At 35.9% G+C, this 27,216-nt stretch overlaps 1 protein-coding gene across 2 annotated transcripts in view; it reads right to left on the reverse strand.

Moving 5' to 3' along the window:
- The window catches only part of LOC128990201 (atrial natriuretic peptide-converting enzyme), a 104,306-nt gene that overhangs the window by 2,203 nt on the left and 74,887 nt on the right, over positions 1 to 27,216 (reverse strand). For both annotated transcript variants that reach the window (XM_054412500.1, XM_054412493.1), the window contains 12 exons: positions 16,339 to 16,552; positions 15,323 to 15,524; positions 13,645 to 13,805; positions 11,732 to 11,837; positions 10,557 to 10,695; positions 9,798 to 10,004; positions 8,697 to 8,904; positions 6,385 to 6,533; positions 5,400 to 5,571; positions 2,635 to 2,737; positions 1,276 to 1,414; positions 47 to 165 (listed from right to left, as the gene is read on the reverse strand). In XM_054412500.1, coding sequence (XP_054268475.1) covers positions 47 to 165; positions 1,276 to 1,414; positions 2,635 to 2,737; positions 5,400 to 5,571; positions 6,385 to 6,533; positions 8,697 to 8,904; positions 9,798 to 10,004; positions 10,557 to 10,695; positions 11,732 to 11,837; positions 13,645 to 13,805; positions 15,323 to 15,524; positions 16,339 to 16,552 — 1,919 coding nt within the window. The remainder of the gene's footprint in view (positions 1 to 46; positions 166 to 1,275; positions 1,415 to 2,634; positions 2,738 to 5,399; positions 5,572 to 6,384; positions 6,534 to 8,696; positions 8,905 to 9,797; positions 10,005 to 10,556; positions 10,696 to 11,731; positions 11,838 to 13,644; positions 13,806 to 15,322; positions 15,525 to 16,338; positions 16,553 to 27,216) is intronic.

Here is a 27,216-nt window from a genome sequence, read left to right on the forward strand (position 1 = left end):
AAGAAGAAATAAAAAAAAATCCTGTTAGTAAGAAACTTAGACTTACACTGCAGTCTTCCATGGAGTACACACTGTTGGCACATAGAGCATTCACAGACATGATGCTAATGTTGGCACATTGGTCCATATTGCTCTCAAGTAGCTCCACCCTCTGAAGCACCTCCCCTACAACATAATCACACGTCATATATTGAGGTCTTTGTAAACTATTAAGCTACGGGCCCACCGGGAAACCTAGCGGATGACGCGGTGCGACGTGGAGAAAAAATTCCGTCCGCTTCTCTAGGGGCTGTGCCCACCAAGCAACCCTAGCGGAAGTGCGGGGCTGCGCGGTGAATTATTCTTGTGGAGGGGATGCACAGTGCCCTTCGATCCGGAACTGAACACGCCCGAAGGGCTCACAATACTTTCCAAAAGCACCCGAATGAGCGGCAGACGAAGGGCAGACGCCGTTTCCGGGCCTCTACCCCGCACCCACCAGGTAACTCAACAGAGGTGCGGCTACACAAGAAGAACTTCTCAACCGAGTTCTCACTGCCGTATTTGAGGAGAATTTTTTTCCACGCCGTGTCGCGCCACCCGTTGGGCGCCTAGCTTCAAGAGCGATGTAAATACTGGCTTTGGATGTTATTTTATCATTCCTCTGTCAGATAAGAATTGCTCTTTGCGGTATTAAGAAATTATGCTAATTTTGGCTTATTTAAAGGGTATTATTACCAAGGGCAGCCTGGGGAAATAAAACCGGGAAAATAAACCCCAGGCATTCTTCAGGCAAACTATGGTCCCTGACAGATGAGAACTAGATTTGGATGTAGGGAAGTCTCTGGGACTTTCTCAAGTAATACACTTGAATTAAACTTTTGAATCACAATCTAGAGTATGTTTCAAAAGGATTTCAATCTTTCTTATCAAACTATTGTATGGACCACTTTGTAATTATAGAAGAACCAGCCTCAGCCATGCAACGAGAGACTAACTTATATTTTTGTTTAGGCCTGTTTTGTCCTGAATACATAAATTATTCTCTGGTATAAAGAGTCCTCTGCCTTTCTGGCACAGTCCATCACTACTTTTTTAGATCTAACTTAAACATATTTTTAGATCGTAAATTGATATCCCAACAATGACATCTATTGAGTCTAGAATTAGAAGTGTAAGCAGAAATGTTGCTGGAGTAATTTCAGAACTTCAAAAATATTTTAACATCGACAGTCAGGTACTTTTTTTAGACATAAAGTTCTGTCGGCTTATGATAGATTGTTTTAAGGCACGTACTATTTCTTGTCCAACCCAGCGTGTGACAGCTGGTGTACACGGGCTGTGCTCCAAGACGAGGCAGACAGATTGGTCGAACAAAGTCAGACACTTGTAGCGGAGAGTCCAGCTTCACAAGGACCATGGTGCTGCCCTCCACCTAGATGTTGAACAAGTTTGTATTTATTATAAAAAATTACTAGCTTATAACAGCAGTGTAGTGTTACATTAAAGAAAACAAATGGCTTCCTCAAAAAACTCTTTCATATTGTCTCTTTAGTAAGCCAAAAAGATAGATTGAGTAAAATTTACCTGTGTTGTTTTATATTAACAACTCAAATGAAAAGAGCAGGGCAGCTTTAATAGGGCTTTGGTAGGCCCGAGGCGCATGAGGTTTTAGGTTTGTTTGAGGTGCAAAAATGAGAAAAATCCCCTGCACAGTAAGCAGGAGGGAGCACAATTACATCCATATCATGCAAACCACTTTCCTTAAGAAGAGAAATAAAATGAAGATCCCTAGGATCCTTTCATACAGCTAAATCAAATTCACTAAGCCATAGAAGTCCATCCTTCCTCTTACTGTTAATACCAGGAAATAGGTTAAAAGGACAATTCCTAAGCAACTATATGATTCTCAGTCTGATATTCTTCACCAAAACTACACGATAATTGGCTGTCATTCCCCATTTCACTCTCTAAGATATAAATACCCACATTGGGTAACTGACAAAGGTGGTGAAATTGGAAGGTGAATGGTTACCAAATAATGTTGAATGCTCAACTATAAACAAAGTAACACGGACAAAAATATGAGCAGCAAATATATTTAACTTAAAACAATTTTAATATCAGCTAAATAGATAAGGATAGATTAAACACCCTTATAAATTTGTCATTTACCTAAGTCAGATAAAGTAAACTTTAAGTTAATAATATAAGCTAACAATAACTTCGTCCATATAATAAATGTAGAGTGATTTCACGTTGTCTAATCAACTCTGAAGGATTTTCTTAAACAATAGGATGAAACATATATTTTAAAAGTCCCTAGATTATTACAAACTGAGAATCCACTGGCAGCATTTACCTGTAGTCGATGGTTTTGACTAAAATAGAGTTAACCAACAGAGCCAGGCCCGTGGTTTGTATGTGACACGCTATGGGCCCAAGAGATGGTTGCGCCCCTCCTCGCCTCCTTGCAGAGAAAATTTTCCCTTCCTTGGGCCCCTAACAAAACCCAAAACCTCTTCGGCCTCTGGTCCTGAACGCAGCCTACTCTTCTCAACTAAAAGCTTCTCTTTTTGTTTCATCTCTAGGAACCAAAGGTCTGCTCTTAAATCAAACGTCTGATTGTGATGTACTAACGCCCAACATACTCACTGGTGACTTTGTCATCCCCACGATGTGTCTCTCTTGCTGCCACGGAGTTGTGGATGTGAGCCGGACACTTCCGAACCTCGCCACCCACTCCGCCTTCTGTTGCCTGTTGATACAATACACACATGTTATATTTTTACATTACGAGAGGGACTATTTCACATCAAGCAAACCACACCATACAGGAAAGGTTGTATGAAAGTAACAATTGTTTCTCGGGTTGTTCTAGTTTTGTAACACAAATTAACTTAGTTACTAGAGTTTAAGTTAGAAAGTCTCATAATTACTGTGACATACATAAAGTATGGTTAAACCTGTACCAACATGGGTTGCAGTGGCGGACAGGTTTGATAGTTTCGGTAAGAGAGCCCTAGTGGAAGACATCAATAGAAATCAATAGAAAAAATCTATTGATATCACTAGATGCTTAGTGATATCAATAGATGTTCGTGGATATCATTACAAGTAAATACAAACAAATAGACATCACTGAAAACTTAGTCAATACATATCACTAGACATCTATAAACATAAAATATATCAATATAGATCATTTGAGCAAACAAATCGTTCATTGATATCAATAGAGAATATTTTTTTAAATATGTTAGATGTAAATATAAATCAATAGACATCAATACGGATAGATAAAATGCAAAATATCTCTAAAATGTATCACATATAAACATTATGGATTATACAAAATACCAATGTAAACTTTGTGAAATAAACAGTAATAAAAATGTTATTTTTTGAAAAAAGGAAAAACTCTAGTTCTAGGTCATAGGCGTTAGCTGAGGTACCTAAAACTCAATATAGGTAATTTAAAAATATATAATTTTTAAAATTGTTGTAAAACAGTTACAACTTGTATTAAAACTTATTTTTTAAACTGCCAAAAACTGATTGCTAAACATTAAAATTGTTGTAAAACAGTTACAACTTGTATTAAAAATTATTTTTTAAACTGCCAAAAACTGATTGCTAAACATTAAAATGGTTGTAAAACAGTTTACAACTTGTATTAAAACTGATTTTCTTAAACTTAAAAAAAGTGGTTGTAAAACAATTTTAAAATTGTTGTAAAACAGTTACAGCTCGTATTGAAACTTATTTTTTTCAACTCCAAAAAACTTATTGTTAAACAATTTTAAAATTGTTTCAATCTTATATCAAAATTGTTGTAATATGAAGTTTATATCAAAATGTTTTAAAATTGTTATACAACAATTATTGTAATACAGCTTTCGACAACCTTAAACAATTTTTTTGCTTATTGGGTTATCGTTAGGGATAAAAATGCCTCACAAATTCATTATTGAATTCCTTATTTCTAGAAATCAATAAAAATAAATTGTATTGACACTATTCATATCACCCAAGTAACAAGAAAACAGTTTGAACTGGTAATAAAACAGTTTTGAAACATGTTAAAGCATATAGGTACATGCTTGAAATGACACAAATGCCATTGAAAATCTTTTTCAAGTTAATTATGAGGCCTAACACAGCTTCTCGCATTCAAAATGGCTATCATTACTCAGTCCAACGTGTATCGTCCGTGGTGTAATGGCTAAGACACCCGGCTTCCATGCTGGAGTCCCCGGTTCAAATTTCGGGAACCCACTAAACTTTTTGCCAAGAATTTTTTTACTTTTTAATTTGTATTTTATTTTTAGTGCATAGTTGATATTATTTAATGTTTTGAAACAAATTAAAAATGGTTTTTTAACAAGCTACAAATTATTTTCAAATAAGCTAATGACTCGGATCCTATTTACTTGTATTGATATGTATTGATGTGTATTGATGTGTATTGGCCCAAATACACATACGTATCAATAAGTATCAATATACAATTTTTGTATTGATATATATTGATCTCTTCCACTAGGGAGCCTAGACATAAACATCCTCTAAGTTGTGTTTTGATTTTGATTTGACCTTATGTCAATATCATAGTCATGTTGTTTGTATTTGTGGTATAAGTGTGTTGTATTTAACACTATTATTTTCCTAGAGCTAGAAGAAGAAGAAGGGACAGTCTAGGTCCTATGTTTTAGGAGAAGTTAAGAGCATTAAAATAGTCAGATTTTTTTTATTACTATCTTTTTCAGGGTCAGTTTTTACAAAAACCAAACGCTTTTAAGAGTGAGTAATCTAAAATATTCTAACATTTTGTGGATTGTTTGGGGATTGAGCTCCTCTCTCATATCAAAGTCACGTTAACCACAAAAGGTTACTTTTCCATATAAGAGGAACTAGCATTGTAAAAGGTTTAGTTTAGGAGAAAAAGATCTTCCTACATTCCTACATTTCAAGTAATTGAGTTGTCCAATTGGTAAACCCATCAAACTTCAAGTTTTTGCCCTAAAGTATTATTTACTGATGATTTCGCTCATTGTATAACTCAGCTTGGACATGATAACCTGGGAAAATGTAAGCAAAGTATCGCTATGAAGTTTTAATTCATCTAATGATCACTAATAATTACGCATACAGTAACCTAGATCAAAGCCTCCTCTAAGACAAGGCCCCGGCGTTTCTTTAGCAACGTCACACTGGCATGCCTAATTGGCTAATACCATGGTAATAACAGTATCAACAAATATGTAAACATAAACATTGTTTTTTTCCATTCTAAATTAGTGCAACAGTGGTTTCGGTTTGTCGGGACAGTGGTGTTACCACACTTATGTCTCACCACCTCGGCCTTGTATTAAAGGAGGCTAACGTACTATACAAGATGCAAAGAAGCTATCTCATACCCTTGGAAGCAGGATGCACTGGTTAGAAGCCACTGGGGATGGACCATAGTAGCATCACATACATGGACACCATCTTTGATCAGGGCTGCATGCCATGGCCAGTCTCCTAGGGCAGCCATCTTGCCAAGACCTTCCACACCTGTGGTTCTGTGAGCTGGTTGGATACCACACTCTAGACAGCAAGAAAACAGTTATATATATTGAGGTTAAAGATGTAACTAGAAAGAAAGGTTTTAAGGATTTTTATGAGGATAGCAGGTTCATCTGAATGGCACAGAAACATAACTTTACACTATACTATACAATAACTCTATTCTATTCTATTCTATACAAAAGAAAGAATGAAAAAAAATAATATTTCACTGTCACTGAACGCATATTTAACCCAGAAAGGTTTGAGTCGAGGAGGGGAAAAATTGAAAATTGTCCCAGAAAAACTAAGAAATTAAAATGTCCTCCTGCAACTCGAACCTTCCTTGATTGAAAATGCCGCCAGTGACAGTGAAATATTCTAATTTGTTTTGTAAAGTGTAAATTTGATGTGTTGTTTAGCAAGATTGGACAGCTTAGACTTTACTCTTTTATTCTACCTTCCCTCTATCGTTCTATCGAAAAAAAAAAAAGAAAAAAAAAACTACCACTGTAAACCCCGTAAGCTACCTAGCCCTCTATACTCTTTTCCTAATATCAACAAATTATTTCTCTTATAAAAGGGTCCTTATAATTATTTACTGACACCTTTATGAAGAAATATGTAAAATTTAGCTCAAACTATATCTTTGACAACAAAATCATATAACTAATACGCTGAAAAATTTCCAAAACCTTTCTTCTGGAACATTTAAAATTAAGAAAATAAATTGCCAAAAAAATTCACTGATTCAACAAATTTTGAAAGATAAAGTGTAATTTATCCTTGTTGAACTACATGTTTTACATGTCTATCTCATTGATTTGTTTTGTCTTTGTACAGTTGTGAACTCACCGGCATCCTTGCATGTGAGGTGGAGGACTGATCTACCAGGACAGGGAACCTGTACGAAGGTGATCTGTTCTGCTAGCGGATTCTCCATCTGCACATAGTTCCTGACACCCGCCTCCGTGTCTGTCTCCAAGTGGAACTCTTCTACGCTCCTGCAAAACATCAAACAAAGTAGTAACATCAGCTGAACAAAGAATAAGACACTTTTATGTTTTCACAAAGGAATCACAAAAAGTATATAGCTTTAGCACAGATTGTCAAAGCCTAGAACTAAATAGGGTGTGAGGTCTAGTGGTATTTTTGTTCATGAGTTCAGGAGAGTATAGTTTGTTCAGGAGAAGACTTGTCCACTGAAAGGCTTATTAGCTGATAGATAGTTTTGGACTCCTGTTTTTAATCAGTCCCCTGGATTGTTGGCCAAAGCAGCTTCTATACAGGGCCGGATCTAGGAACCGCGAAACCCCGCAATGCAGGGGGGCCCAAGCCCTTAGGGGGCCCAAAGAGCTCTATGATTTAAAATTATTTTAATGCATATAAACATAATTGAATAGGACGGTAAGTTTAGTTTTGACAGACAAATATTGTCAATATCAAAGCTAAAGTTACAATTATTGAGTAAATTTAGACCTACTGATTTTACTCGTCAACAACTCGGGACCTCGCCGTAGACAGTTTAATCTGTGGTTTACTGTCACTTTCAGTCAGTCCAGTCTGTATGCTCAGCTCAGTCCAGTCAGCTCTTCACAGATCCACTACAGTTCGATCGACGTGGACGTAGTGTCAACTTAGTCAACTATCAGTTGAGCTGAGCAATAAGTCTGTAGTAGTCTAGGAGGATTAAACATATGTTTAAAAATGTTTAATCCTCCTAGGTAGTAGTACAGGCGGGACTAATAATAACCTCTGTAGCGTTATCTAACGACCTCAGGGCCGGCGAGAGCTGTCACGGGCATCTGGGCTGAGCGATCTCGGGCCCCCTATTTTCACGATTTAGTGTCTAGCCGCCTCTGTGCCGTTTTGTTAAACATTTAACAATATATCTAAAACGCATGATAGTTTGATTAGTTCTCTTGCTCATAGTTGCAACTTTATTCCTCTAAAAATTAATATGTGAACTGAAAAACCATGCTAAAATCAAAGATTTTAGCAGATTACATGTACAGAAAAGATTTCACATTTGACCAGGCCGGACCCCCTTCAGAGCCCAGGGCCCCTGGGGCTTTGGCCCGTCTGCCCCACCCTCTGGAACCATGATTTGTATGTAGGCCTATCTTATCTTGAAAATATAGTGTAAAAAGAAACTAAGTTTAAATTGAGTCGTTTGTTTATTATTTTACATTATTATTTATGCTTGAAATTCTTTATGTAAAACCTTTTACTTTTTTTGTACAATATGTATTTTATAATTTGTAAAGCTATTTGAAAGAATAAGAAATCCTATTGACATAAGAATAAAAAAGCTTTATTTGAAGTTTGCTGTTTTTTTTAGTTAAAAAATTTACAAAATTACGCATTTTAACGAAAACGTTTTTTTACAAACAGGATCAATATTTAATCTTTAAAATAGCGTTAAAATTCAGTTCCAGCTAGCTATATTTTAAACATTCCCCCCCCCCCTCTCGCAAATAAGGCCTCCCTGCTATTGATGCCAGCTCTAGGGGCCCTTGGAAGATTTTTGCAGGGGGGCCCATATTTTGTAGATCCGGCCCTGCTTCTATAGACAGAGAAAGTAGGGAAGGCAAGTTGCTGGATGTAACGCCGTGTTTACACGAGTCTAGTACAGTAGGTAGGTAGGCTACGGGGCAGGTTACCTGCGTCCTAGTGTATTTAAAGTTACCTGAAGCAGGTAACCTGTCTGCCAGCTGTCTTCGTGCAGACACCGCTTTACTTACCACCTGCACTTAATTTAAGCATACTTAACTACATTGTATGTTAACTAAGTGGGGAAGTTGCCAGTCCCCAATCAAAGTGAGATTTGGAGAGTGAGATTATTGACGTTGGTCACACTAAAAATGTGTGCTCTTGACAGTGGCTATAATGTGATGATGATACAAGTATCAACTGTGATGTCCAGAAGTAAATTAATCCACAACTTATTTCACAATTTATTTAGCGAAATTTACCATGTACTAAAGACACATTTGGGTCGATGATTTAAATACAAATATTGAGTGGGTGTAGAAAGAAGTACAATTATCAGAATAGCTTGGTTTCTGACTATATTCATTGTTTCATAATTCATCATCATCATCATTGTTTCATAGTGCTATTTCTTAATGTTTCAGTGTTGCATGGTAGTGAACAAGTACACTCACTGGAACAGAAGAGTTCTACAGAGCGAAGTAGCCACATTGAGTAAGACGTCTGTCTGGTTGAGCCCAGCAAGAGAATGGTTGAGGTTGTCTACACACAGCTTGCCTAGAGAGCCTTTCTCATTGAAGACTACGTGACCAGATGCTACTGAAGGGCCAGGGTGAGCACTTCGTAAAGCTGGCATCTCAGCGATACTTGGGGACACTGCCACTGTACAACCACAAATCATTTTGTCAGGAATGAGGATTTGGAGGGTTCAGTAAAGTTAACTAAATGATTACATAAAAGATATAGAAAGATGTTTTTGAAGTCCTAAAAAGCATACAAATATTTCCTTCTATATAAATTAAGGCTCAATAGTTTAGAAAAAGTTGTTAAAACATTTTTCAACAAGTTGTATTTTGTGTAATTTGTTTACCAAAGTTAATTAAGTTATTTTTGTGTTCAAAAGTTATATAATTTTTTTTAAACGTTCGCTACCGGTCGCCACATATATGCGACGCTGTAGTCATTGCCCCCGACCGAGATTTTATACATTTTAATATTACGCATCTAGACTGGGTGTCCCTTGGTTCACAGTACAGGCAGACCACGGGCCAGTGATGCAGCAAAGTAAAAAACTGTTTTACCAACTATCATATGACGTCACTAATCATCATATCCACAGACCAAGTGACACACATAAGCAACAGACATCCCCTAGATCAGTGCAGAGAATTCTGGGCCTTCAAATTGACCATTTCAATGATATAATCTTTTTAATAACATTTGGACACTGACGCAAATATGCGATGGCAGTCTATGGGTAGAAACCGGCCGTCGCATATGTGCGTCGATGGTCCATATGAATGAAAAATTTTGTACTATTGCAGTAGGGAAAGTGTTAAACCAATGTACTCTCTAAATTATTTAGGTAAACTGTCATATAAAATCCCTATCACTAACGCAGGATAAAAAGAGCTCTATTATGTACCACTATTGTGTGATTATATAAAGTTTTGAGAGTTCTGAGCATGCTAAGAGCTATGTTCTCTTTGTGCGCAACAATGAATACAGCTGATCCACATAAATGGACAAAAGATAGTATTGTAATACAAACTTACAGCAAGCTTTTTCATCGCTGTGGTCGGGACAGTCGGGTTGACCATTGCATCTCTTGTAGGCAGGTATACAAGTAGCACTGCCAGGACAATGTATGTGACCAGGTCTACAGTACGGACACAACAACTCATCGGACAGATCTGCACAGTCTGGCCAACCGTCACACAGTCGTCCTGATAATTCCCTCAACTCCAAACTTTCTCTGCAACCTGCCAGTTAATTTTCAATATAGTATAGCTTTTTCCTATTCTTCAAGATAGTTTAATTGTAGATCATGTCAATTAGAGTGGCAAATGAAATGTGAATTTGCACAGAAACCCTTCCTACACCATTGTCTCTTTTGTTATTCTGTACAGTCATCTCAACAACTAATTGCTGTTGGATTAATTTAATACAATTTTCTAGTGGTGGTTGAGACCTTTTCCGATATCACTCCCAACACAATACACTATCCCAACTGACACAATCTTTTACCATACTTACTTATAAATTTGTAATGTAAAAAAACCAAAGTGAATTAAATGTAAAATTTCATTTTGGAACTTGTTAAGATAATTGAGCCCTATGATTGGACTGAAAGGGATGAAAAGTGTAGAATACCAGGAGTAATAATTAGTTACAGAAAAAAATTGTGCAGCATCAAAGTATGTTAAAAATAAATTGGAGACATTGTTAGAAATTGATATCCATTTCTACGTTTGCCAAGACATATGGTTATTAGTTATTACCACTTTTAATTAATACAAATTGTCTGCACCTACCAGGTTTGCTAATACACATCTCTCCGACAGTGCTGAAGGAAGGAAACTTGGAGCAGTCAAGAGCATCCTGGAACCTGAGAGGAAGTCGCTGTCCGCAGCCCGACCAGAAGTCTAGGCAGAAGTCTCGACAGGGCCGGATCTGTCAACATCAGAATAACCTTAGATTCTACGATCTGCTGAATATAATATTTAGGTTTGTTTCTTCTAGGTATGTATGTAGGGTCTGTTTTGATGATTAATACTTTGTTTTTGTTTTTTTCCCAACCCAACCAAATTATTATAAGCAAATAAAACAATTTATTATGAGGTGGATGGTCATGTTTGTTTCATGTTATAATCAAGAAACAAAAGCACACTGTAAATTGATTGTAAAATACAGTAAGATAAAATCATTGAGTCCTCTTCTATGCACTCTTGCAATATAACCTGACCCGAAGAACAAACTAAAAGAAAATTCAGATTTATATAAAGTTGAGAACTTGCAGTATTCAAATTAAAAGGTGTAGGTTTGATAACATATTCAGAATTCATTTTATTTTTACAAAATATAAACTTTTGATAGAATACTGTTAGAACAATTTTTCATCAGTCAATTTTTTTTTATCAGTCAATTTGCATTTTAGGAAGTACATAATTAAAACAACAGAAATCTATTGATGCAGTGTTCCTGCTAACTTCTTAATGCACAAATCAGCCTTCCTGAAAATGTTTTATTAAGACTATAAATAATATGAACAAAGACCAACCCTTAAATGAAGACAGTTTGAATGCTAGATAATACTGTATATGATTCATGTTATTGTATATTTTAAGTTACAGTATAAAATATCAGCTGAAGATCTTAATTAAGAGGGTTGTTTTTAAGTAAGGTCTGTTTTTGTGTAAAGTTCCGTAGATAACATCAAAGATTACACATGCCACACAAAATTTTTGCGTAGCATGTGTAATCTTTGATAACATACATATACACCACAATTTGGCTGCTTAGAACGTACAAAGTCTACATGTCAGCTACAGAGCTTCAAATGGACCCATTCTGTTCACAAATGATGCTAGTAAGCAGTAAGAAGCCTTGTTGCAGTGTACACATGATGCACAGAGCTATACGCAAAAACGACCCTTACCTAAAAAACAACTCTCTTATATCTGAATTTCCAGTGACACCCACTACCCACCATTGCTGCTGGTCTTCCTCTCTCTTCAGCAGGTAGACAGGGAGGTTGTAGAACATGACAGACAAACTGGTACGCAAGTCTGTAGCACTCAGCATCCACCAGCTCTCTGGAGAAAAAATAATTTATTTAAATATCAGTAAATTTCTAAAGAAAAGGTGGTACTCTGATGTTGTTTGATCTTTGACTAAAATTAGCGGTATAGAACACATTCAGAATGAATATAGCAATTTTACGGTGATACCAAGAATTTGGGGGAGTGAAATCTTTCAACAATTACATTAATTTATTAACATCAATAAATTGACAATTCATAGATAGACTATTGTATTTACATATGTCTAGTTTTTTATGCACAACAAGCTTCGGTTGACGTGCTGGGACCCTGAGTCCCCTCATGTCTATTTTCATTGTTATTTGTCAACAGGGAAAACACGCAGGACAACATGTTATGCTAGGAATAATTTAAACTCATCATCCACTCATATTTGTGTTGAAATATACACTAAGGTCTTGCCCCATCTAAATTGATGATAATAATGATAATTCAAATTGTTTATAAACGCTATCCCTATGGTGAACGTTATTGGTCAAGTTGCAACTTGCTGTCATGATTTTGTTTGCTATCAATACTAGCTACGATGGTAGAAGCATCATTGTGCTTGCTACAATCTTTGTTTGGATACATTAATATTCAGCTATGAGCCTTAACAATAACCCAAACTAAAAATAAGACTAAGTACTAGATCTTCTGGGTACGACCGCGTTGGAATACTAGGAGATACACTAGTTGCTATGTTAGTGATTGCGACCACAGTGGAAGCCTTACTTCCTACAAACTAAAAATTTTGAAAAAATTAAATACTTTCTTCGTACATGAACGAAGAAGTATATAAAAGTAGTACAGAGAAACAACATTAATACGTAATAGATTAATCAAATCAACTGTCTGACGGCATATAACCGTAAAATTGCTAATGCTATGTAAAATGTAGTGCTTGCACATAGATTGCACAATTGCAGTATGATGGAAGTGGCATTTCACGTGATGTGGGAATGTGCTTATGTGCAATACTGGCAGAAGAGATTGGAGAAAGGTGAATCATGCCTCATGGAGATGAAAGTTTCCATATGTACTTTGATATTGCAACGAGAAGCTAGTGCAAAGAAAAAAAATGTTTTGTAAATAATAGTTTTGACCAGCATTTGCATTTCCGAAAAAAAAAAAAAATGTTATTGAATGGTTCTATTTTTACTCTGCAAATAAGTGAAATTTCATAAGGAAAATACAGTAAATTTATTCAAGATTTTCTTGAAACTGCATCTCAGTTAGTACCACTATACTAAGCATATTTTTAGAATCAGTCACTTTTTCAAGTTTTTTTTTATAAATCAAGCATGATATTTAATTTTTCCCCATAATGAAGCACTTTTTCAAGGGTGTAAAGGTTTTAGGATCAGGATGAAGCTGTTCCTAAAGCTTTATTTGGAATATAACATTTTCTCTAGCTTTTTCATAAAGAAGCACTTAAGTGAAGCAATATTTCCATTAAGCATAGAATTTAGAATATTTTCATAATTTTTAAAGTAATACACATAAAAGTCAAATTAAGTATACTGCCAACTCTGTCTGTAAGTTGCTTTTTGTCATCATACTTTACAGTAAGTTGAAAATAATAATTTTCATTATTTGTTATTTGTTAATAACTAAAGAATGTTTTATTGATGGAAAGTTAAACTATTGCTATTGAATTGTCGATGTACCGTAGTTCAATAATTTGCCCTTGATTGTTAGTACTTCTTTCACAGTCAAGACACTGACATATCTTACAAGAGCAAATCTTGGCATCAATTTCAAGGCAAAACAATTGCGAAAATTTGTAATTAGTGAGTGAAAGAAGAGTTTTGTCTCTGACCTGAAGGCTATGACATCGTCCATCACCTCTTGTAGGCTCTGATGTCCCACAAGGTTGGGGTAGGTGGTGATGTTGTTGGTCACCCCCGCACAGTACGGCAGCTGACGGGGGGAACAGGTGCGGGGGGCAGGAGTGGTTGTTGGCGGGGGCTGTGTCGTCACCTAGACATTGCATTGTGATCAGGAATTAGAGACGAAAACCTATAGGGCTTTACATCGATAGAATGTAAATAAATACTGTTTTGGTCCTTAGGAACACAAAATAAAAAAAGTAAATAGGTCTTACCATTGAATATTGGATACTAGTCTTAGTCATCGATCTCTATTGTAATAATAATAGAGATCGATGGTCTTAGTATGTTAAACTACGGTAATAGCTTCATCTATCATCTACCTGAGCAGCTCAAGACACTACCACTGTCACACTTCAAGAAAAAATTGACATCATGGCTACAGGAGAGACCATTCTACACAGAAGCTGAATTCCTGAAAAAAAAGCACCAGTGGATCTTCCCCTCAACCGTACAATGTTGTAAATAGTTTTAAGTTAACCATCAAAAATTTGTTGACGCATTACTATTCTCTATGAATTGTGTAAATAAAGAAATATTGTCTATTGTCTATTGTCTATGACCATCAGGGAATGGTAGAAACTCTTCTATTTTGTCAGGAATAAGAAGTTCTTGATTAAGATTTCCTGGAGAAATTGACAGTGTCAATGTTTTTAGTTCCAGTGCAGATATTTATCTATAATATAGAATGGTCTTAGTCTTGATACCATAAGCCAGTTGGTCAGTGTTGGTGATTTCAGTTGATTTTCCAGACTAAAATACACACTTATTATACTGTTTTAGTATCTTGCTACTGGTAGAGCTAAGTGGTAGAGCTTGAGGCTTCAGTGCACGAGGTCCGGGATTCAAATCCCAACAATCACCAATGGATTTTATCTTTGTGATAACGCCAAGACCCTCTAGGACTAGCCTAATTTAATGTGTAAAACAGTTTTGGGCTAAAACCTAGCGTCCTAGAATGTGAAGGTGGGACATAAAAATAAAAAAAAATCTTGCTACTGTTTATTAAAATATCCTGGTGTCAACAGAATCATCAGAACAGTTGGTCACATAATAACGTTTTGGTTCACTGAATTATACTCCGTTTACAAAATTTAGGCCGTTTTATAGGGAAAAATCTCCTTTACTTGAACAATAAATCCTATCTTTTTAAACAACAGCTCAACAGCTGAGGTTTGCCAAAAACCTCAATCAGCTGCAAAATACATTGAGAGAAAAAAATTGTGGAGGAACTTCCCCTAAATCCGCCTACATTTTGTGAACGGATTATAATAAAACAAAGAATAGATTGTTCAGATTTCCTCTCTATTTGTTTCTTCTTGAAGATTTGTCCACACTCACCTAAACGTAATAAGATGAACTCTAACTCTAAATTGTCTAATCAAGTTTCAATTGTCTCATATATCTTCTACTAACAGTGGTGTAGTGGAAGAGGAACACGTGGGAATGGCATTCCCACTCTGGTTTTTCCGAAGAACTTATATTTTGATAAGTAACTCGTATTTTTCGACGACAACAGTGAGCGTCACCGCACTGGACAATTTACACCTACACCAGTCTACTAATTATTTAGTAGGAAGTGTTTACGACCAATAGTGTGTGCTGTACCTGTGTGCTAGGACTCTGACTGCTAGGTCCCCCTGGACTGGTCTCATATATGTGTATGCTGCTCAGGTCCAACGTTCTGTTGTTAAGGTACACACTCTGACTGTGCCTCGCCAAGATGTTCTTCAGCTCCTCTGCAGGTATCTCGTACCTCCGTGGGTCGAAATACAAGTTGAAATGAACTATGAGATCAGAATTGTCTTCCCTGAAAATCAATATAAATAGTCAGTAGTGTAAGTTTTCAAAGGTTTTTAGTGCTTAAACTATGGATAAAATACACCATCCTGTGATTCAATATTTTTACCATACAGAATGAAATTGTGAAATTTTCACTTTCTACATGGTTTTTAGTTAGTTTGAAACTGGACTCATCGGTCCTTGATCATTGAGCTTTAAAATGGAATGACTGTAGAACTATATGATATGTTGGTAAAAAACAAAAAAAGAAAGATACATTATGATAACTTATATTTTGTTCATTAAACACTCAAAACTTAAGTCAACTCCGCACCAAGGTGGCATAGTACAAGATGTAATTTTTCTAAATCTTGTCTCGTGATTTCAGGTATTGTGGTGTCAAAGCCTTTCACATCATAAATATTGTGTAAGATAAGACAAAAGTCAAAGATTTTGGGGAAACCATCAGGAATGCTGATCCAAACCCCTTTATCAGATATCTTAGTAATTTATGGACAACTTGGTTATAAAACTCATTTGGTCAATATTAGACTAGATAGACATGTTCGACCATTTAATTTTACTGATTGTTTATTTGTAACCTCAAAAAGTATTCAAATTTATGACAAATTACTTTGACCTAGAAAAGCACAACATTATTAGCTAGTTTCCACTGTTCTCCAAATTCTCCATAAAAAAATACTAATTCAAAGATAAATGATACATTCATATGAAAACATGATTGGACCTTGCTCATAACCTTTGGAATACGAAAAACTCCATTAGTATTGAGTACACAAAAATCTAACTATACTTTTCATTTCAGGTGGAACTATACTGACCCGTCAAAGGCGAGGACTTCACTCTTCAAGTAAGGATATCTAAAGTGACTCCTCCTGTAGACCAGGTTCAACCCCTCTCTGTACTCTCTTGCTGCTCTCTTGAACTCCGGGGTGGAGGGGTCAGCCAGCGGGGGGATGTAACTGTCCCCCTGGATCACCCGGAACAAGCCCCGGAACACCTGCTCTCCTCCAGGCTCCAGGGAAAGATATGTGTCTGTGGGAAAAGAAACTAGATTAGACAATGGTTAAAATCTTTCCACATAGGGTAGCAAAAGTAAGGACTTAGAGGAAGAAATGTGTAAGAAACGAGATGACACAATAGTTAAAATCATTCAACAAAGAAATCTTGAGGTAATAAAGAAAAAGGAACAAAACTAGGAAATGGTTGACATTATTTAAGATCTCCAATTCTTCTTGGTTAGCAAGAATAAAATCTAAAAAAAAGAAATGTAAAAGAAAAAAATTGATTAGACAATGGTTGAAATGTTTCAAGATAGGAACCCTAAGGCATTCAAAATATCATTTGACATAGCAAGAGTGAGGTGTTTAAGAATAAACTGTAAGTACTAATCCTGGGTCTAAAGATTTTTTTGAAATCTTTATTTTTAATGGTGATTTTCTCTAAAACCCATAAAATAGTGGACGAATCAGAGTTTCACAAAAACGGGTAAAATAATTGTGATAACAATTTAGTTTGTTTATGGCCCTTTTAATAGTTCTAAAGAAAATTGTACAACCTCCATTGCCGAGAATATTACAATTAAAAGGTTATTGCAATTTTTTTTTTATTTTACCTATAAAATCTTATTGTTGCTCTCACCACTACCCATGGTTTTTGACAAGCTAATGGGAGAAAGTACGAGTCAGTTTTGCTGATACCGTTTATTTAGTTTAATTTTGTATGCAAATATTTTTCTTCACATTATTGCAAAATGGCATGCCCTAAAGAGAGAAAAAAATTAATTTATTATAATAATGTATAGTAATTATGTACCATATTAAAATGTACACAATAGTTTTTTTATTACCAAATGCTTGATACTGGTACTATAGATCCATATCATTCATATTTTATTTGTATATTATTGGTAAGCACAATTATAACACACAGACATGCATAGTTAGGATAAAAAGTTTAATTATTTTTAGTACTATTTAATAATCTAACGGAAAATAAATTTAATTCCTTGATAGACCATTGTACAAATGACGCTAATAAATTAAAATTTACCAGTTAAAAATATGATAAAAAGTGAAAGTACCATTTATAATGTGTAAGGAGAAACAGTACAGAACAAAAAAAGAAATTCAAATATTTACAATCCTCGATATTTCTTTATATGATGTATTTCCTGTGTTTTCTTCATGCCTTGTCTGAGTGTATTTATTAAAAATGCATGATCTTCCCTTTCAGTGTTCACATATGCTTTTAAACCTATATCTTTACCTTCTTCAACAAACAATGGACAAGAAGAAACCTCTTATATTATGTATAGACTATGGATTGGACCTGACTTAGGTGAAGCTAAAAGGAATTTTCAAGCTTCTTTTGTAACTGGATTTAAACTATCTCAGTCTAAATCCAACCAAGATCCTTGTACTTTCTTATTTACTTTATTTTACCTTAAGTTTTAGGTTATAGACATTTGATATGTCTCGTTAAATTATTAATTTTTGTTAAACAATTTGTTAAGGGAAAAATCAATATCCGGTAATTTAATGTATTGCCTCTATCAACGATCTGTTCCACTTGCTGACACTGATGGGATTACTAGCTATATAATACACTTTCTCTTTTCGTTCCAGAACAATACTTTCTTTGCTCTATTGACGTTAGCACTCCATCAGCAGTCCAGGCTTTGGTCCATGCATTCACAACACACACTTAGCAAACGTGAATGAATCACGCACTGTGCACAACTCAAGGTCATTTAGATTTACTCTGCAGAACGCTCTAGTTTCATTTTCACTGTTCCCTTTATTTTATCTATTGGCAGTAGCATGCAATAGACACAGGGTGTCCCACAAATGGGTTTAGTCGTTATATATTTTATATTACTTGGCCGTTTATGTACTGAATTTGTTGAAACTTTACATAATTTATCATGTAGGTTAGGTTTCGAAAATAGAACATTTGTTCGTTTTGATAAAAAAAACAACTTTTTTGTTGAATTGATTGGTTTAATACGTTGGATTGTGACCACTTATTGTTGAACAGATCTTAAAATGAAGAATTCTGATTGAGCCATGAAAACATATAATGGCCAAACAAAGACAGTTATCAACGTTTTTAGAAGCAATAACCCTCCCCACAACCTTTCTTGAACGAAAAGAGAAAGTGTATTATAGTGATCCCATCAGAGTTTTGGCAAGCGGAACAGATTGTTGTTAGAGGCAATACATGGAATTACCAGTTATCGATTTTGCCCGTTTAGCAATTTTTTTATAAAAAATAATAACTTAACCAGACAAAGAAAATGCCTATGACCTAAAAGTTAAGGTAAAATAAGAAAATGAGAAGTTACAAGGATCTTGGTCGGATTTAGGCTGAGGTCTTTTAAGTCCAGTTACAAAAGAAGCTTGAAAATTCCTTTTATCTTCGCCTAAGTCAGGTCCCATCCTCATCCGTAGTCTATACATAATGTAAGAGGTTTCTTCTTATCCATTGTTTGTTGAAGAAGGCAAGGATATAGGTTTAAAAGCATATGTGAACTCTGAAAGAGAAGATCATGAATTTTTAATACCTACACTCACACATGAAGAAAACACAGGAAATACATCATATTATGAAGAAATATCGAGAGTTGTGAATATTTGTATTTTATTTTTGCTCTATACTGTCTCTCCTTACTTACAAATAATAAATGGTAACTTAGGTATACTTTTTTCATTGGTGAATGGTGATCTATCAACCCACAAGGTCTATAAGAAAAGTATATTTATTTTCTGTTACATTAGCTTAAAATCATCAACATTTTTTCCCTAAATACATGTACTGTATTTGTCTTATAATTATTTGCACCAAATATACAAATAAATTGAAAATGTGAAGCATATGGATCTATGGGTCATGTGGGCTTGTACAGTAATAGTGAAGCATATCCCTCCCCACAACCCTTTTGGTAAACAAGTCATTGTTTGAAAGAAACTGCATGTAGAAGGTTAAGTTATGTTTTGGTGGCATAAGATACTTTGAAATCATACACAGCTGCCCAAAAATTAAAATGTCAAACCACAAGCCAGTAACAAGTTAGGTTTTAGCTTAGAAAGTAATTAATAAAGGAATGGAATCGGTAAAACTTTTATTATGCCACCATTTTGTTTCTGCAAACGACAGGAAGCTGACACTTTCACAATATACGAGTACTTTCAAACCTCACTTGAACTGTGTAAGGTTGAAAAAACATTCGGTGCATAAAAGTATAAAATGAAAAGTCTAAGCTAAACCCTTTCGTGGACACCCTGTATCCATCACACACTAACCTACAAGCATGAACCACGCACACTGCTTACAGCACGATTCAAGGCCATTCATATTTACTTTGCAGAACGGTCTAGTTCCATTTCTGTTGTTCCCTTTCCTTTCCCTTCTTGGCAAAGTGTCGTACCTCTTACTTCCATTCCATTCCTTTCTCTTTAAGTGTTTATAATACTTTTCGTCAGTTTGAGTTTGTATTTAAACATTTAACTATATTTCCAAGCAACATAACTGTATTCTAGTCAAATGATTGACTAATCGGAATGTGTTCAATTCATCCTTTTCCAAGCGTGCGACAAGAAATTGCCTAGTGAGTGCCTAGCCCAAAGAAGAACTGTTACAAACGTTAAACTGACATTTCCTTTTCAGCGTTCCCTCTCTTTAACCCTTGCGACAGCGGGTTAGCGAAAGGGACTTCTGACAGTCCAAATTATACGTTTCTAGGTGACGGATCGTTGGCCAACATCTGACACGCCCAAACCAAACCAAACAGTCTTAGTACAGGGAACATAGTTCATTCAATATGCCAGTTGCTGACCTTAAGGTTTTGGTGATTGGTGGCAAATTATAGTAAAAGGTAGATTTTAATTTGACCTCGGATTATGAACAAACTTTAAGTTTGTCCGGAAAAGATGTTTTGCACATTGTCTCATGTTAATTGTCACATTGCCAACGGTTGTAAGCCCCTTTTGAAATGCACAATTCGTGCATGGCTCACCATCGTCATAATTATACTACATTGGGAAGTACCGTACCTTAGAAGGATTTATTCTAGGGGAATCGTCCATCAAGAGAAATGAGCAAAATTTTTTCAAACTGAAGGATATTTGATTTAAAATCTAATGCCACTATTGATAGATTATTTTGTGCATGGATTGAAGTCAATACTGTTATTTGAAAGCTCCAAAATGTCCGCTTTCCTACAATGTTTGCTACAAAAGTCATAGTGACAACACGGCTGTCGAAGTACGAATATGCAAATCAGACGAATCAATCAAATAATTTTGATGTTCTTCTAAACAAAACACAAAACATGAAACAATTATGATGAAATAGGTATCATATGTACATTGATGAGAATTATAATGTGGTTCCGTACAAAAATTACATAAGACCAAGGACCAAAGGTTTGTCTGTGATCGTCGGTACCGTACGTGGAAAATAATTATGTTGTATATTGCTATGGTTTTTGTATATATGGCAAGTTCCAGAGGAAGACTCTCACTCTCCCATCATTCTTCTTTTCTACCCTTAAACGACATGTTATCAACCATCAATCCTAGGGTAGTTTCAGTGGACAAATAAGACAGAAACCTTCCACATAGAGATACTTCCAGCGGAGACTGACGGATCCAAGACCAAGAGCAAGGGTCAAGTCAGTGAGTCAGAGTCAGGGGTCAGACACGGTTCAAGGACAAAACACCGTTACCGTGGAACACTGACACACTCTTACATACGCACACACACACACACACACACACACACACACACACTTGCGGTCGTTGAAGAGTAGGAAGGCTGAGTAAGCATTCTTACAATATATTTGTATTTATTTATCTGTCAGTGTTTTGTAAACGAGTCGCGTTGTGATATTCTAGTGATCTGAAAACCTACTGTGGTTGTTTTAGGACTATGCCCTCTTCAGCCTGGGATGGGATACCATCTAGTAAACTGTAAGAAAGACTTTTGAAGCTTGCAAGAATTAAACAGTTTGCAAAACCAACGATTATGGAACGCCATTACTATTATAAATGTCAAAACCGTGTGCAGAGTATTCAAACGCAAAATAATATTTTGCAGTTTTAAATAAGCTGTGAGGTAGTGTAAAATAAATAAGATTTTAGGAGTGCAAAACCGTAAATGTAAACATCGTAGTTATTCTCTTAGTTTCCTTGAAGACCAGTTCGATTTATAAACCAAAACTGAAAGTAGAACAGTAATTGATGTGTGGTAATTCTCCTAGTTTTGGAGGTGCGGCCAGACTGTCAGGGGAAGCCATTGTTCCAGAAGATGATTACAATATTACAATACAAGGAGTGTCCATCCTTTGTAGAACTGACGGGTGGACAGAAGATCTGGGGTTACAGGGTTACATTGTTTTGGTCTCGTCCTCTTTCTTTGTTTACTCCCCCACGATAAATTTGATATTTTTGATAAATTGTTTACGAAATAACTGTTCAAAAGTAACAGAATATTCATGAGAGTGCTCTCCTTGTTGTTTTGAAAACTTAGCTCTAATATTGCTGATCCTCTGATTGGGGTTTCACGTAAAATTATTGGATATTAACATTAAAACTAAACACTTGGATTTAATATAAAAACAAAAGATAATATTGTCATAATATTGGTTTTAGAAATGGTCTTTAAATTTCTCAATCAACACAGTTGCGCCTTCTATCAGAACTGTTTAATTTTCTGTATATTCTTCAGTTGTATGTCACAAATTAACTTTACCAAATTTACTTTACGTTTTTAATAACTGTCAATACGATGAAAACTTTAGACCTACTTCGTTTTCTCAGCAATGTTATGGGAACATTTTAAACGTCTAGCACTGCGGAAATAAGGCCTCAGTAATCAACTTTTGTATGTCTAGCCCAATCAACAAACCAGGGCAACAATGTTACCAATCAACGTGACTCGAGTAAAACAAGTCGGGACGTTTACTCGGTTACATCCTGTTGTTGACGTCCTGAATACTTGAAAGAGGCGCGCCTAATAGCTCAGAGATGACGGTCATTACAGTAGCTGAGATCATCCATCAGCTGACAGCTTACCCGCCAATTGTACAGCTCAGCTGACTGCTCCCGCCATTTCCACCGAGGTGACGTTCAAGGGATATCTGCTAATTGTAGGGGTGGTATCAGAGAAGTGAGATCATCCAGCTGCGATCATAATCTCCCGCCAATTGTACAGCATTAGCTGACTTTACCCTGCATACGCATCGAGGTGACATTCGAGGGAAATCTGCTAATAGTAGAGATAGTATAAGAGATCTGAGATCATCCATAACCTAACATTTACACACCAATTGTACAGCTCAGCTGACTGCTCGCACCATATCCACGTTAAAGGGTGACGAGGGAAATCTACCAGAAGGGGGGTAGGGATGGTATCAGCTATCTGAGATCATCATCAACTGGCTACATTACCTTCCAGTTATACAACCATATGATCAACATTAGCCAATCATCTGACAGCCGATTTTCCAGCCATATTCACTGTGATGATATTGGAAAGAAATCTGCTAACAGTAGAAAAGATGGTCTAATTATGAGATCATCATTTAGCTAGTAGCACAAAGTCAGCTAATACTGTATGCCTACCCTCAAAAGATACTCTAGTTTTTAAGCTATAACTCCCGTCATATCCATTAAGGGTGTGGAAATCTGCTGTGAATAACGTATTGTAGCCGTGATTTGAGAAAATCCATCTTTAGCTGGCATTGAGTAGTTTTGCTGCTAGTATTACCCCGCCAACATTTCAGCCTCAACTGACTGATTCCACCATTTTGTCTAAGTCTTTGAGAATCTGTATGTAGGAATGTTAGCTGAACCCTACGAACAGCTGACAGTGTGAAATTACCCGCGAATTGCACAGCCACAGATGACTACTCTCACCATTTCCCTGAAATATTAGAGGGGAATTTACCAGTAGGTATTTCGACTGAGATCTTCAAATAGCTGATAGTGTGACATTACCCGCGAATTGCTCAGCCTTAGATGAACACTCCCGCCATTTCCCTGAAATATTAGAGGGAAATCTGCCAGTAGGAATTTCGACTAAAATCTTCAAATAGCTGGCAGTGTGACATTACCCGCGAATTGCACAGCCTCAGCTGACTGCTCCCGCCATTTCACGGCGATATTGGAGGGAAATCTAGCGGTAGTGGTTGGGAAAGCTTATGGTTTCTCTAGTGTCGCGGCGGCGAGAGGTTAATCTGAAGACACGGACGCGGAAGACTCATCTGCTTTCTCTGTAAGTGGAATGAAGGTCGTCAGGTTTTTGTTTTGAAGCTTGAGAGTTTTGCATCAAAGTGTAATACCCCCAAAATAAATCTGTTTTTACACAATTTAGGTGTAAAAGTCTTGATTTGGGTTATGTAACGGTCCCAATCAAGTCGTAAACAGATTTGTTAGGCAATATTGAGATGTCGAAAGAATTCTACGAACGCTTCATGTTCTTAATATAGACTTGATCTTAGGAGCTATTTGCTGTAGAAGTTCAACAATAGTTTTGGAAGTGAACTCTGGCTAACTTAAACATTCTGTTACAGTTTTGATCTTTAACAATTCACTATAACACTATAGGCATTTCTTTAACACAGTGGCATTACCAATATCGCTTGAATGCGAGTTTAGTATAAAAGAAAAACTATTTTCAACCCCATATTAGACAATAAAAAACAACAGTAAGTAAAAAATTGAGAACTTTACTAGGGCTTACCCATGTACATCATATGCGTTTGACAAGATACCCAATTCAATTGCATTGAGCTGTTAAAACAGAAGGGATATCAAATAGTAACATGGTAATGCAATACACTTCGTGTATTTAATGTAAGCTAAAACGTGTTTAATAACTCAGAACCACAAGAAGCACATAATCATTTATCCAGAAGCATTCATACATTACAAAGCATTGTGTTGGAGATCCTATCATCTTCAGCTACAACAATGCCAAGTGCTATATCAACTGTAGCCGAACCATTATCTTGTTTTGTGCCGCCTTCTTTTGTTCCCCAGATATTCATCTGGGGTTTCATCGTCTCGACGTTATCATTTGTAAATTCACAATCCTTTCTTATTTACTGCTAGGATCTGCATTGCTCGAAATAGTGCATATCCAGTTGTTTCATACTCTATAAATTTGGAATGTATGCCATGAGATGGTTCTTACTTTTGGATCTGCTGTAAAATATGTTTATGTTTTTGTATATGTGGGTGTTTTTTTCATTTTTAGCCTACTAGTTATTTCATGTTGTAATAAATAACACTATTAACACAAAATAAAAAAATAAACGACTGTGTGTTCTCTAATATTACAGACAAAGGGTAAAACGGACTCCAAAAAATAATTGTAAAATAACAGTCAAAACATTTAGCCGACTTGAGCATCCCTAAACGTAAACGGAAATGAGCAATCATAAATTTTAGGATAAGAAAGGCCTCTTGAAGTATCCAAAGTCAAAGTCAACAATATTATCAATTAACAAAGCAAATGAATTGAAAATGCATTATATAAAATTAAAAGTAAGTCTTTATGTTTTGTACTTAATGTACCGTAACACAAAATGCTTGTAAGGGTTTGTTTTAGGACAAATTTATGAGCACTATTTTATTGGTTGATTTACATGGCAATAGTAGGGAAATAATTTAAAAAAAAAATTCAGGTTGTTTGTCCTTCATGCATCTCCATATTGTTCATTTGATCGCCTTGAACTTTTGGAAACTATGCCTAGGTAGGTCCGTCTCATTTCAGATTAAAATTCCGTTTTCATTAAAGATGTTGAAATTCTAAAAACAATAATTTCCATAAAACGGAGGAATACTATAGCATCGGCTCGGTCAGATTTTGTCAATTAGTTTTACTTTAATTTTCACGCAGATGATCGACACAAATCAGAACATTTGTGTCAAATTGAAAATTGAACACATTTCAAACCAAATTAAACACATTTAAACTAATACTAGCAGAGTACCCGTCCTTCACGGGGTTGGCATATAGGTTTAAAATACTCAAGTTTTACGTTTGCAATTGGGGAGGATAAAGTGTGATACAATTTGCTTCTTTAAATTGACGGTATACTAATGGTATTACACATCTACCATAGCCATAATGTTCTACCACTTTACCTAAACAATAAAGAAAAATGAATTATTACAAATGCACAAAAGATCACAAATTATTCATTACATTAAAAACATAAACATAACTGTAAACAATCCTACTTTGACAGTTCTCATTGCGTATCACAGTTTTTTGTTGCTGATTAGTTTCAAATTAGCTGTTTACATAAATGCAAAAAAAAATTATAGTGCTGCAACCTGTTGGTAAATCTTATAACTTTTTAATGCTTTTGTATATCATAGAACCAACTTTTTTAGTTGAAACAGCTGAATAAATTGTTTAATTGTCTTTAATACTCATAAGGTTAACATGGGGAACTACAGAGCCACTGGGGCGGAGCCCGAAAAGATTTTTGAGATAAGAATATGCCTAAATGTTAATAGGGAATGTGAGCTACCACCTCGAAGCGTTAGCAGTTATTGGTAATGAAATTGGTTGATTATCGCTGGGCACTATGTTTACTATGGACTTACACATCCTAGGTAACCTCTTCAAAATGAGGTGTCACTTGATGGGGGTTTACATTGAAAAAATTTTAGTTGCCCCCCAAATCCCCCCTTTTGGGGGGACACTCAAAAATTTTGAACGTAAACCCCCATTTTTGATACTTTGTTTTGAAGTGTTTACATAAACTTAAAGAATGGTGAAAACCAGAGTTCGCTATCTCTTCTCTATCCAAAATGGTGGCCAATATTACCATTACGAACCAATTTTACGATTGATTTTATACAAAATTTGACGGGCTACCATTTTGGATAGAGAAGAGATAGTGACCTCTAGTTTTCACCATTCTTTAAGTTTTTGTAAACACTTCAAAATGAGGTATCACTTGAAGGGGGTTTACATTTAAAATATTTGAGTTACCCCCCAAATCCCCCCTTTTGGGGGAACACTTAAAAATTTCAAAATCATAAAATGAAACTTCCTGCTAAGATTGCACGACCACCAAAAGGATATCTCTGTATATTGAATGGGGAAAATATTAAAGGGGGGGGTCTTGACTTTTTATTCACCCTGTATAACTGTTCTGTTTTGAGTGACAGTGACTTTGCTCAGTCCCAAGGCCATTTCACGCTACGGTTTCGCTGGATTTAGTTCCACTTTCCAATAACCTTAGTGATGATCCGATCTGAAGGCTATTGACAGGAGAGATGAGGACATGACAAACAGTTTGACGTCTGGTCTGGTCTCAGGAGAAACTTTCGATTCATAACTTTCCCTCGGAAAAACTGACGCAAGAGAATGCAAGTCAAGTTCACAATGAGTTAATCAAACTCGTGTTTGGATGTAGCGTTCGATGATATTTGATTTTAAATCATAAACTAGAGTGAGGACGCAATAGATTCCATCATGTATACAATTACTATGAACGTAACAACTTGAACATTCGCTGATTCGCTACTGAAGGATGTAATTTGTTTTGTCCTAGGACGCTAGGCACGAGCCCGGAATTGTTTTTCACATTACTTCAGGATAGACCTGGGGGTTGCGGCACTATCACATAAATAAAATCCATTGGTGATTTGGCGGGATTTGAACCCAGGACCTCT

Source organism: Macrosteles quadrilineatus, unplaced genomic scaffold (assembly GCF_028750875.1).
Source record: "Macrosteles quadrilineatus isolate MER2022 unplaced genomic scaffold, UCM_ALF_1.0 Scaffold_1__1_contigs__length_201487025, whole genome shotgun sequence".
Taxonomy (NCBI): domain Eukaryota; kingdom Metazoa; phylum Arthropoda; class Insecta; order Hemiptera; family Cicadellidae; genus Macrosteles; species Macrosteles quadrilineatus.